This window comes from Carcharodon carcharias, chromosome 3, assembly GCF_017639515.1.
Source record: "Carcharodon carcharias isolate sCarCar2 chromosome 3, sCarCar2.pri, whole genome shotgun sequence".
Lineage (NCBI taxonomy): Eukaryota > Metazoa > Chordata > Chondrichthyes > Lamniformes > Lamnidae > Carcharodon > Carcharodon carcharias.
Window position 1 is genome coordinate 213,784,840 of NC_054469.1, and position 13,943 is coordinate 213,798,782.

Here is a 13,943-nt window from a genome sequence, read left to right on the forward strand (position 1 = left end):
AAAAGGAAGGTCCTTCATTCAACCAAAAATGTTTTCAAAATCTCCATTGCCCTAGAGTATTTAACCAAATTGGGCTGCATTGCACCATATGAATTACCACATTTGAAGTGTAAAGTATTGCATCTTTGCACCTTTGCAAGTGTTATGAATGAAGCATAGTCTGGGGAAAATAAACCTGCAATTACAACAGCCGCCCTCCTGCTATTCCCGCCCCCTGAAGGTTCAGTCTCCAGAGTGAGAGATTCAGATTCAGGTGAGCAACTCGCCAGATCTGGAACAAAGAGAATTAGAGACTGGTTTCTCTCGCGGGCCGGGATATGTGTTTTGTTCGCTGGTTTAATCATTAATCTGAAACTTGAACTCTGTGCAGCAGCTTTTGGTTCTTTGTGAAGTTTGCAGGGCGGCAAGTTCCTTTTCATTTTAATCAGATTTTCTGTCGTCCTAATAATGGTAGCTTCGCCAGTCGTGTTGCTGTAGCTGCAACGAGAAGCCCGGACAACCTGAATAACCAGTTAGTTACCCTCTGCTTACCTGCCTGGTTTCGGTTTGCAAACAAGGCGCTGCTGATGAAAAGTGCGGACTTTATCTCGGTTTGAGCAGAGGTCGGATCATTTTCTTTTGCTTATTTGCCTTTTCCTTTTTATCTTCACTTTCTTTTATACATACATAGATACACACACACATATATATATACATACATAGATACACGCATATATATACATAGATACAAACACATATATACACACACACATATATATACATACATAGGTACACGCATATATATACATAGATACACACACACACACACACACTTATACACACACATACATTTATATACATACTTAGATACACACACATATATACATAGATACACACACATATATATATATATACACATACGTATGTAATACACATTTATAAATATTTGAGACTTCGTTCGGGGTGAACAGTCGGGTGATGTGGAGATTGTTTTATGAATCTCCCCCAGCACAGGTAGGACGGGCCGAGTGGCTCCCACCTGCGCTGCTGCCTATCTTATCACCTGGAAGCGGCAGAGAGCGCCGCCGCCACTGCCCCAAATGCGAAACCCCGCTGCTTCTTCCCGGTGTCGGGTCCGATTTGTTCTCTTAATTTACTCTTCACCTGTTTGTCTGCACACCTGGGGATTGGGGTGGCCCAGTTCGGCGCCCCCACTAAACCCCCGCCCTTCTTTTAACACCCCCCCCCCCCCCTCCCTCCACCTCACCTCAGGCTAAGGCCAAAGGTTTACTGTGTCAAAATCCGCAGACTGGTTGTTTTCCTTTCGACTGGGCAATTGGGAACAGCGAAGGGAAAATTTTCTTTCTTTTGATTGAGTCCCAGGCACTCTGCACGTTTTAAAGTTGACCTGGTGGCCCATCCTTTTCTACCACGTTAAGAAATGGGAGAATGCCCTAGACAAGGAGCATCAGCTAAAGAATGTACCGGCAGGGTGTTGTCAAATAACATAGCAGCACTGTAGTAGCATTGTCTATACTAAGATTAGCTTCTCCTGCCTCGTATCTCTGTTATTTCCTGAAAAAAAAGTTTCATCTGCTAGTCAATTATGGCACAAATAAATCTGGGTATTTTGCAAAAGGATCTAATTGTTTTTACGTGTTGCTTGTTTTGTTTTGGCATGTTTCAACTTGTCCTGCACCTGCTGAACTTGCAAACTGAAATAAGAAACTATGAATAACAGGCCTAATGTCCTTTGAAAGGGAGAGTACATTTTGGATTATAGTATTTGAAGTGCTCACATTTTCCAACCATCACTCAAATACAATTATTCTCTGTGAAGTCTTAAAGATTACTGTTTGTGATAGTTCAGGATCTTGATCGCACTTTCAACAGGAGCATTTTATATGGCGCCAAAATCTGTAATAGAATTTAAAGGGAATCGTTGCTTCTGCAGAATATTTACACCACTAAAGGATTTGGCTGATTGTGTCTGTGCTGTCCAGTCTGATCCCGCTTTCCAGCTCTCTGTAGGTTACAGCACATGCATTTCCAAGTATTTTTTTTAAATGCGAACCATTTGGTGACATGTTTTTTAAAATGATTTTAAAATTCCCATCCCTGTTTTCTAATTCACACCGCCCCTCCCTCCCCCATGGCCTCGCCTATCTCTATCGCCGAATCTACTCCAGCCGCATAGCCTTCCTAGGTATCTGCACTCCTCTAATTCTGGCCTCTTGAGCATCCCTGATTTTAATAACCCCACGGTTGATGCCACCACCTTCAGTTGACTAGGCCCTAAGCTCTGGAATTCCCTCCCTAAATCTCTCTGCCTCTCTGCCTCACCTTCCTCCTTTAAGAGCCCCCTTGAAACCCACCTCTTCGACCAAACTTTTGGTCATCTGACCTGATATCTCCTTATGAGGCTCAGTGTCATACTATATTTTATAATGCTTCTCTGAAACACCTTGGAACATTTTATTATGTCAATGGTGCTATAATAAATATAAGTTCTTGTCGTGCTCTGTTTACCACAACGTAATGTACTGAAAAGTATTTCCCCCTAATTTAAATAGAAGGAATCTCATTTTAATTCTTTTACACAGCGTTTAGAATTCTGACATTTTCTGTCAGGAAGTCACCACAGAGCTGTTTAGCTGACAGTATGTGTTTCTGTTGTAGTGGCAGGATTAACACCCTTTTCCCATTCTCAGTATCATTTCAGAGTTCTCAGCCATGTTGCTGTCCAGTACCAGTCAAGTATCATGTCATAAAGCCTCTTAACATTCTGCCTGTATCTAATGTTCATTCAAGCTCTGTTCATTTAAGTGATGCAAATGTTGAAAATGAAATTCTCTTTCTCTTGCTGTACTTCATCTCAATTGTGTAGGCAGTATGTTTACTCATATTGTAGAACTACAGATTTCACTGAATATTGTTTCTTGTACTTGATAATAATTATCAGTTGTATGTTGACCACTCTTTGTGAATGTAGATTACTGTATAGTTTACAGTCTTGTACATAGTTTGCAGGTATTAAATTTGTCACCATGTCAAATGACCTATATAATGAAAAACATTTTATTAATAAAATGGGAATGAAGATATTTTTATGGCAGACTGTGCAAAGTTCCTTTGCCACATGTAGAATATGGAGATGTATTTGGCATATTGTAAATACTCTGGTTGTTTGCCTGAAGGTTGAACAGTTAATTTTTGGAACATGTTTCACTAGTAATGCTTTGTGTTCATCTTTCTGTACCAATTATTAAAAGGTTTAAGATCTTATTTAAAAATACGATTTCTCCTGTTCTTACAGTTTTTGAGAGGGAACAAAAAGATTCACAAGAAAGTTCCTCAGGTCTGGGACCATTTAGTTCTGTGGATAGATTGGAGAAGCTGGGACTGTTCCATTTGGAAAAGAGAAAATTGAGAGGAGATTTGATAGAGGTATTCAAAATCATGAAGAGTCTGGACAGGTAGATAGGGAGAAAAAAACTGTTCCCGCTGGCAGGAGGGTCAAGAACCAGAGGGCATCGATTTTTAAGATGATTGGCAAAAGAAACAACGGCAACATGAGGAAATTTGTAGCAAGAGGTTTGGATCTGGAGTGCACTGCCTGAGAGTGTGGGGGAGGTAGATTCATTTGATGCTTCCAAAAAAGAATTGGATAAGCATGTGTAGAGCAAATAATGTCAGCGCTACAGAGTAAGGACAGGGTAGTAGGATTAGCTAAATTGCTCTTGCAGAGAGTCAGCATGGACATGACAGGCCAAATTGCCTCTTTATGTACTGTAACCATTCTATGACTCTATTCTGTAAATGTACTTTCATCTTCAGATTTGATGTAGACCTGGGAACAAATGAAGCTGAAAAATGTCTGATGCAAATAAACTTCCGAGAAGTTCTGACAGAAATCGTCCCTCTAATAGACCTCATCGAGAAAGAAGACATCAAGATCGTTCTGGTGCTGAGAGTAATCATTCTGGTAGACGTAGCAGAGAAGATCACAGAGATCCCAGGGAGTCACATCAAAGCAAACCATATCCCTCTAGGCAATCGTACCCTTCCAGTGAAAGGTAGGTTCCATTTTATATCTTGTTTTCCATCATATCATTTATATATTCTTTATTTTATCAACCATATAACATTAATTACATTTTTAGTGTGTGAGAATTCAAAGCCACTTTTTCAGATCAGATGAAATGATAAAACTATTGGATTCACATTCAATGCCGTTTTGCATCTTTATATAAATTACTTTCTTGCTTAGTATAGAATTCTATATGCCATTTTAGTATAGAACTGTATATGCCATTTTCCTGTCCTCATCCTGTGCAGTTTGTATGCAGAAACTTTGGAATGGAAAAATAAGTTGAAATACAAGGTGTAGGACATTCAATACAGGTTATCTTTGGCAGGGATTTAAATGCCTTGTGACATTGTGAATTTGAAGGGCATAATATGTAGCTTCTGACAAGTTTTGGTTGGTGTCAGCTTGATTCAGTAACTAGCCCTTGTCTCCGAGTCAAAAGGTTGTGGATTCCAGCTCCAGCGTGGTTTTAACCATAGAGATAAAAACAAAAAAACTGCGGATGCTGGAAATCCAAAACAAAAACAGAATTACCTGGAAAAACTCAGCAGGTCTGGCAGCATCGGCGGAGAAGAAAAGAGTTGACGTTTCGAGTCCTCATGACCCTTCGACAGAACTTGAGTGAGTCCAAGAAAGATTTGAAATATAAGCTGGTTTAAGGTGTGTGTGTGGGGGGCGGAGAGATAGAGAGACAAAGAGGTGGAGGGGGGGGTGGTGTGGTTGTAGGGACAAACAAGCAGTGATAGATCTGCTTCTATCACTGCTTGTTTGTCCCTACAACCACACCCTCCCCCCCCTCCACCTCTTTGTCTCTCTATCTCTCCGCCCCCCACACACACACCTTAAACCAGCTTATATTTCAAATCTTTCTTGGACTCACTCAAGTTCTGTCGAAGGGTCATGAGGACTCGAAACGTCAACTCTTTTCTTTTCCGCCGATGCTGCCAGACCTGCTGAGTTTTTCCAGGTAATTCTGTTTTTGTTTTGGTTTTAACCATGTCATCTCAGTTGTTCTCTCAGTCCAGTACAAAGGGAGTGCTGCGTTGTTGGAGGGGCTATCTTTGTGATGAGTTGAAATCTAGGTTCTGTCTGCCTGTTTAGGTGAAGGTAAAAAGAAGAAAAACATATTTGGTGTCTTGGCTAAGATTTATGCCTCTGCCAACACCACCAAATACAGATCGTCTGATCACTTGTTCATGTACTATTTGTGGGATCTTGCTGTGTGCAAATTGGTCACCATTTTTGCTTCTATAAAAAATGTTAAAATTATCTGCTGTTTGTGAAGCCAGTGAATTGTCAGAAGATGTGAAAGTTATTTTAGGAATGCAAGTTCTTTTCTTGGAGGAGCACTGGAGTTTCTGTCAACAAAATCTTTATTGGGTAAAGATCCTAGTGCAGTATATCTGATCTCGAGATTTTTCCTCTTTGGAGGATTTAATTGACTTGGTTGGCAAACTTTAGGAATTATTTGCTCTCAGTAACCATTGTCAAGTGGTATGTAGAACATGTTTTGATTTATTAAAACAAAATGAATCTTGGCAATTGAAAATTTCAGAAATGATGCAAGCCATGGCTTTTTTTGTACTGTAATGAAAGTTGACCCTCTGTGCATTCAAAAAACTGTCTTTCTCCTTCCTGGTTGGTGTTTTGGAAAGAATGCTGTGTGATCAAATCATTTCGGGGTAACCTCAAATATCTGCAGCATTTTTTTCAAAGTTGGGTTTTGTCTATTTTAAAAAAAAATGTGTATCTGGACCTGTGCACATGCTCACCACACCATGGGCAGAATTTTCTGCCTGTCGGGCGGGCGGGGAGCCGATACCCGTCGGAGAAGCGGGCCCCACCGCCATTTTATGTGGGCGGGCAAATTAAGGCCCACCCAGTGTGATGTCTGGCGGGAAGCGCTATGCACTTCCTGTGCAGGTGGGGGCAGGGATTCCCCAAAAGCAAGAGTGCGCTCTTCCGGCATGCGCACAAAAGAGTGCACATCTCCCTGAGGCTAAGTGCTGCCTCAGGGAGATCGCTTTTAAAAAGATTAAAAATAGAAAAAAAAATTCCCTAACATGTCCCCATCATGTGACAGTGTCACATGAGATGGGACATGTCCATAAATTACAGTAAAACTTTATTAAACTTTTTAGCACCCTGCTTGAAACCTCATCCCGCCTCTGGATGAGGTTTTATGTTTTCTCTATTTAATGTTGGACAGGCAGGTCCTTTAATTGTTTTAATGATCCTGTCAATGGCCTCAATTGGCCACTGACAGGTCGGCGGGCCCACGGCTGATTTTGCTGTCCCCCCGCCTTCCTGAAGATTTTAAATGGGGTGGGGTGACATTGGGGGTTCACCCCAACATCATCCCGCGTCATTTTATGCGTCGGCGAGTGGGCCCCGCCCCCTGCTCGCCAACAGCAAAATTCTGCCCCATGAGTGTTAGAAGAGGCTGTGATCTAACTGATCATGGGTCAGGCAAACCTAAACCACAAAAAGACATTCAAGTGCCATTCCAAATTGACTTGGGTTAAAATATCCTGGGGAAGGAATTGATCCACCCCAGCTGACGTTTTTTAAAGAAAAAGTAAGAGCGAGTTAAAAGTGCAGATGAAAGATTAGAAGAAAAAAAGTAGGGTATTTATTGAAGGGGTTTTATGAAAAGAAATGATTTACTGGAGTACTGGTACGCCACAATATTGTATGCAGTAATGTGGTGTTACAGACAGGAGGGGGGCTAATGTAAACAGCACTAAGTTCTCCTCCATATTTCCCAACTCCTCAGTTCTGGTGCGATCCAATCCCATGGCAAACTCAAAATAGGATGAAGTCAAAGGGTTAGTTTACTTGCGCACACTCAAAATGTGAACAAAGGGTTCACAACATCCCCCTCGTATTCAATAGTAAAGGGAGGGATAGGGAAAAGGAAAGATTTACAGTACAGAGACCGCAGAGAAAAGAAATATTGTTTCAAGTGGGTCAAGAGTATCAAGAATCAAAGTCCAATGAGGTAATCATTCATAGAGGTTGGTGGATTGGAAACCAATGTTGGATAATTCACTTTTCTAGTGGTGTTGGCTTCACACGATGAGATAGCCATGCAGAGATGAATTAGTCTTGTAGGACATAGTACAGAGCTTCCAGCAGAAGCAGGGTAGATGGTGCCAGGTATCTAACCTGGGCCAGAGCTCCTTCAGTGTGGCCTGCTAGTTAGATATTAAACAGCAGATTGAGCTATTCAGCCCAGCAAGGCAATATTACTTGTTCAACAAGCCAGAGGCCCAGGTCATGTGATTTTTATCTCTCCACGATGCCTTCAACAAAGGATGTTTAACCAGTGTTTGGAAATTGGCTTTGTGTTCCAGGTTGATAATGTCTCGGCCATTATGGGTTAAAAGGACTGTTTGAGATGTCTCCATGGGCCAGCTTAGGTTATCAAATACAAATGGCCTGTGTGTAGTTCCCTTTGAATTTGGGCTGCGCAAGTGGTTGTTTGTAGCTCCTCAGAGATAACAAGGTGTGAGTTCCCCTGAAACTGATTTGTGGCCTCTTTTATTCAGGGGTCACAAATGGACACAGTTTCAGCCATTTTAAAGGTCTTGTTCGGTGTTAAAAATTTTAGTAATAGTGAAGAGCAAATATATATTATAAAAAATATACAGTGTGAGGTCTTAATCCCCTCACACCAGAAATATTTGCTAAATTGGGCTGTTCAGCAATTAAACTCTTCCAAAAGTGCAGTCACAGTAGGTGACTTAAGTCTAGTTGTCAATTTTGGATCTGTTATGAATCTTTGAAAACTATTGAAAATTTGATCTGAGTTTAAAATGTTCTGTTTCTGTAGATATGATCCACGAGGAGAGCCTTACTCCAGACCACCTAGATTGCCACCAGCTCAACCCAACAGTCGTCCATCTTCTTCATCACCACCTTATTACAGCTCAGCATCACAAACTAACACCTCTCCAAAAGAATCCTTTGGGACAAAATGTTCATATTTGTGCTCAAGAAGAGGTATGTATAAAATTACTGACCTTGAGTTAAAGAGAATGGCAACTTGCTATACCATTTTTAAACTGATATGCAAAATGTTTTTATCTTGGGAATACAGGGAATATGAGGAAGCTTGATGTAGCACAGTTTGTCAATACCCGCCTTTTTGTGACAGTGGTTTACTGAAAATAGTATTTCCTGTTGGCTAAATATTCAGCTGTATTTCATATTAATTTATTTGCATGTGCATCTTTGTAAAACAACGATTCTATTAGATTTCATATTCAGGTCCACATGTTCTGACAATACAAGAGGACCTCTATCTATATTTCCATATTGCAATATTTTGATAAGCAATAAACTGAGTCAAATTCTAAATTCCAATATAGGGTAATTTTTTACCTGTGATATCACATGGTCGATATTCTTCAACTGTGTATAGTTTCTTATTGAAATCTTCTTAATCTCTTATTTCCATGCTGTCCTTATCATTATCCTCTATGTCTTTGACTGTGATAGGGTTGCCAACTGTAATTAAATGTATCCCTGGAGGTTTCATCACACGACTTTCCCCCATGCTCCAGCCATTAGTCCACCAGCACATCCATCCTTGTAATACACAGCCTCCCCACGCCAATTGGAAAGATTCATTACCCAATTGGTTGATGCTAGACTGTCAGCCAAACAGCCATCTTTTTCCCTTTTTCAATTTTTCTATATCTGGTAAAGAGAAATATTCAAAGAAATTTTTTTTAAAAAACTATAGTTTTTCATGTCCCTATGATTTTTCTCCAGAGTTGCTCACAGCAGTGTCCTGAGATTGACCTTCAATTCCTGGAGACCCCAAGGCAGAATTTAGCCCTTGTCGGGCAAGCTCGGCGTCAGTGGTTGGGAAGCCGACTGCTGCACGAGATCGAGACCGGAAGGCGATTTCATGTTGGTGGGTCAATAGAGGCCCGCCCAGTGTGAAACGCAAGCGACAGCACTGCCCGTGCGGGCGGGGGCGGGGGGTGGGGGGGGGGAGGAGGACAAGCGGGGCGAGTGCACGCTTGAGAATCTCCCTGAGGCACACAGCTGCCTGAAGGAGGAGAAGAGTTTTCCAAAAAAAAACCAATTGAAAATGTTATAAAACATGTCCCCTCATGTGACTCTGCCACATGAGCTATTAATGAAAAGTTTAAATTTTTATTTTATTCTGAATTGCTGTTGGAAACCACATCCCACCCGTGGATGATGTTTCCTAAGAAGTGCAAAGGCTGCTTGGCCTTTTCGTTTGCCCGCCAACTGTGAGCTTAGACGGACAATGAAAAATGTGAGTTAACTGAGACTTTAATGGCCTTGACTGGCTTTTTAATTGTCGGCTGGAGCGCTGCCGTTTCTGGCGCTTGCCCGCCAACCGAAATATCGCAGGACTGCGCGTTGATGTCAGGACGCACGCCCAACGTCAACGTGCGTCATTTTATGCTGGAGTGTGTCGGGCACATGCCCGCCCGCCCGCCGAGGTAAAAATTTTGCCCCAGGTCTGGCCTGCAGGGTTGGCAACCCTAGACTTTTTTTTTGGGCCCTGATTTATAGGATGTTGAGTTTCTCGTCTGCAACAACCTGGTGTTCTATGAGATGCTGCAATGTTTGCACTCCCACTCAGTGGTAGCTTTTTAAAAGAAATGTGCCAGAGACTAGATGCATTCTGGATGAATGCTAATACTCATATTTGCTAATTTGCCAAAGCAGCGGTTTGACAAATCATGAACAGGAATTTGCATACTGCTTCTCCTCGAGACTGAAGTACCATCTGGTAGATCTGCCACATTTTTCATGGCACAGTACCACTAATTTTCCTACCCGCACACAAAAAAACCTACTTACTTCATTTTAGAAACTAATAGGAGTTCTCCCTAGGAAAATGGCAAATGTAATTGTGGGGCAGGGGGGGGGGGAGAAATAAGTTGTTTCTGGCATACGTGATGTAGGTTTTCCTGGTCCCACACGCTATCCAGGAGAAGTACACATGGATGAAGTGTTGGATGATTTTGTTGCTGGAGCAGAACAGTGTTGAGATGGTGCACAAGTTGACCACCATACAGAAGGTTCGTGGAACATGTGGCACAGCAAGGCACTCGCTCTGCAGGCCAGAGGAAGGCCAGAAGCAGAAGAAATAGGTGAGCAGTTGTAGAAAAAGCAGAGGGGTGCAGGAAACCCCTGTGTATCTGAAACTGACCCAAGTTCTAAAGATAAAAACAAAAAAACTGCGGATGCTGGAAATCCAAAACAAAAACAGAATTACCTGGAAAAACTCAGCAGGTCTGGCAGCATCGGCGGAGAAGAAAAGAGTTGACGTTTCGAGTCCTCATGACCCTTCGACAGAAGGACTCGAAACGTGAACTCTTTTCTTCTCCGCCGATGCTGCCAGACCTGCTGAGTTTTTCCAGGTAATTCTGTTTTTGTTCAAGTTCTAAAGAGTCTGAGGACAAGGTTGGAGATTCTCAAGTGATGTGTGGATTCCCTGCTGCTAGGGAGATGGAATCATTGAATATTACAGCACAGAAGGAGGTTATTTAGCCCATTGTGTCTGTGATGGCTCTTTGAAAGAGCTCCAATTAGTCCCATCCCCCACCACCCCCCCTCCCCCAGCTCTTTCAAATTCCCCTTTCGAAGGTTATAATAGAACCTTGGAATAGAGTGTCAGCCATGACACAGTTGGTAGCAGGTCTTGCCTCTGAGTCAGAAGGTTCAAGTCTCACTTCTGGGCTTGAGCACAAAAATCTAAGCTGCACTCCAGTGCAGCACTAAGGGAGTACTACACTATTGGAGGTGCCGTTGTTCAGATGAGACATTAATCTGAGGTCCTGTCTGTCCACTCAGCAGGATGTAAAATATCCCATGTCACTATTTAGAAAAAGATCAGGGGAGTTTGTCCTGGTCAATATTTATCCCTCAATCAGCATCAGTTTAAAAAAAACCGGATTATTTAGTCATTATCGTAGTGTTGTTTGTAGGAGTTTCTGTGTGCAAATTGGCTGCCGTGTTTCCTGCATTACAATAGCGATTACACTCCAAGAGTACTTCACTGGTTGTAAAGCACTTTGGGATGTCCTGTGGTTGTGAAAGGTCCAGCTAGGAATAGCATTGCCAACTCTGGTTAGACATATTCCTGGCGGTATGATCAGGTAGTGTAGTGTTCAATTGTTCAGTTGTTCTGTGTTTGATTGAGAGTCTGGTATCTGATCCATGCTCACTGTGCTTGATTGGTTAAGCCTGGGGGTGGACTCCGAGCTTGTGTAAATGGAGAAGCTGCTAGAAGCTAGAGCTGGGACAAGCATGAGTGCAGAGATTTTATGATTGCAGAGATATTTTAAAACTCTTGTAAATAAACCTGCTACACGCTTAGAAACTAATGTCATCTCTGCTTTGCTCTGACTCATATACAACATTTGGCATTTGCAAACAGTACTGTATTTAATTTAAAAGAATGAAAGACTTGCAGTTATATTGTGCATTTCACAAGCACCGGATGTCTTGAAGCGTTTTACAGCCAATGATGTACGTTTGAAGTGTAGTCACTGTTGTAATGTAGGAAACAGGGCAGCCAATTTATGCACAGCAAGCTCCCACAAACAGCAATGTGATATGATCAGATAATCTGGCTTTGTGGTGTTGTTTGAGGGATAAATATTGGCCTGGAGAGAAGTCCCCTGTTCTTCTACCTTCGCCCAAGCAGGCAGGCTCTTGGTTCAACATCTTATCCGAAAGACAGCACCTCCGGCGATGCAGCACTTCCTCAGTACTGCATTGGAATGTCAATCTTGATTTTTGTCCTCCAACCTGGAACCTTGTCATTCAGGGACAAACATGCTATTAACTGAGCCACTGATGACGCATCTTTGCTTAGTAAGACAGGCTGCCCTCGTGGTTTTGTGTCCTTGTCCATGATTTCTTTCTTAAACTCATACTTAGGTTGGCTTTTTGCTTTTTGCTGCTTTTAGCAATTCTGGAGTTTGAGGTAATTTCCCAATCAGGGTTGGCTAGTAAAAAGGAACCTGCAGCTCAGTGTTGGAAGAGGCAGCCAGGCATGTAAAGGGAATTGAATTGCCCAAGGAAGATTTCAAAAATTATTTTAAGGCCTCAAAAGGTCAGAGCTGGATTAGGAATTCTTGGGGCATGAATAAAACAGTCAGTCACTGGAGTAGTAGAGTTCGGAAGGAGGACCTGAGGCTTGGTTGATGAGAGAAGTTTTGAATGTGGGGAGGGAAAGCTGAAAGTACATTGGCTTTAAATCATTTCAAAATTTGCTGTAATTTTCACTGTATTTCTAAAACTTTGCTGCTAAACTACTGTGGGTCTTTTTTTTTTGGTTGTTCCCTCTAAACCTCATCCAGTGGGGAAGGTTTGATTTGCTGTGCTTCATGTTCTTGTTTTATATGAACATCGAGCTCTGAGTCAGTTGGTAACATTCCATCCTCTGAGACACAAGGCCTGGGCTCAAGTCCTACTCCAGGTCTTGGACACGAAAATCAAGGTTGACACACCAGTGCAGTACTGAGGCAGTGCTGCACTGTCGGAACTGCTATTTTTCAGATGAATCATCAAATCCAGACGCCATCTGTTTGCTCTGGTCATGTAGAAAAACCCCTATGGCGCTATTTCAAAGAGGAGCAGGAGAATTATTCCTGGTGTCCTTGACAACATTTATTCCTCCAATCAACATCACAAAACCAGAGTATCACATTGCTGTTTATGGGAATTTGCTGTGCACATATTGGCTTCCACATTTCCTACATTACGTCAGTCACTACACTTCAAAAGTACTTCATTGGCTGTGAACCGCTTTGAGATGTGTGGTGGTTGTGAAAAACGCTAAATAAATGCAAGTCCTTTACTTCACATCCACTGATCATTGCTTTCTCTCAAGATGCCATTTTGGAGGGTAGGGTGGACAGAGCATTCTGGGAGTTGTAGTTCTGCATTCTCAGAGGCTTGACCACCATCGCAGGGTAAAAGCCTGTGAAGAACTCCACGTCCCAGGGTTCACAGCATCCTGATGCTTGCAGATGCTGAAGGGTCAGTTAGAAACTCTACAGACGTGAACTACAAACTCTGCTTTCCTACTATCTCTTGGGTTGCTTGCAGCGGTGCCCAGAAAATGAATTTAAGAACAGAAAATGCTACCGGTGGTCAGCAGGTCAGGGAGTATCTGTGGAGAAAGAAACAGAGTTAATGCTTCAGGTCAATGGCTTTTTTTTGAAATGGAAAAGTTAGAGATGTATTGGGCTTTAAGCAAATACAGAATCAGGGGAAGGAGAAAGAATAAACTGGAAGCTCTGTGATAGGATGGAATGCAGGAGAGATTAAATAACAAAGGGATGATGGTACAATGCAAAACGATAATGGCAATGGGGCAAGAAAGATAAGAGTAATCTACAGTTGTTGTCTGAAAAACTGGGGGCAGAGGTTATGACCTGAAATTTTTGAACTCATTGTCGAGGTCAGAAAGGTGTATGTTGTCTAATCGAAAGATGCAGTGCTGTTCCTCAGGTTTGCATTGAGCCTTGGGGGTCAGTTAGCTAAGTTGGCTGAACGCTGGTCTGTGATGCAGAGTGATGCCAACAGTGTGGGTTCATCCATGAAGTCTCAACCTTGCCCTTTGCCTGAGGTGTGGTGATCCTCATGTTAAACTCACTGCCAGTCGTTTCTCTCTTTTTAATGAGAGAGCAGCCTGTGGTCCTCTGGGACTAGGTTGACTTCCATACATTAAGCTTGCTGTTGTTTCCAAAATGAACAAGATCATCTTGACAATTCCAGCAGCGAGGCCTCAATACTCCATTATCCAGAAGCAAAATGGCATGAAATTGTTTATTTGGCTTGAATATATCAACTAACCCTCCTGCTAGAG

General features: G+C 42.2%; 1 protein-coding gene across 3 annotated transcripts in view; it reads left to right on the forward strand.

The window, feature by feature from the left end:
• The first annotated feature begins 224 nt into the window (after nucleotides 1–224).
• LOC121275618 (MARVEL domain-containing protein 3-like) overlaps nucleotides 225–13,943 on the forward strand; it is a 40,634-nt gene continuing 26,915 nt past the window's right edge. The window contains exons 1-3 of one of the 3 annotated variants that reach the window (XM_041183090.1): nucleotides 225–253; nucleotides 3,817–4,055; nucleotides 7,905–8,074. In XM_041183090.1, coding sequence (XP_041039024.1) covers nucleotides 3,853–4,055; nucleotides 7,905–8,074 — 373 coding nt within the window. In that variant the 5' untranslated portion in view covers nucleotides 225–253; nucleotides 3,817–3,852. The other 2 variants (XM_041183088.1, XM_041183089.1) reach the window with 2 other exon arrangements.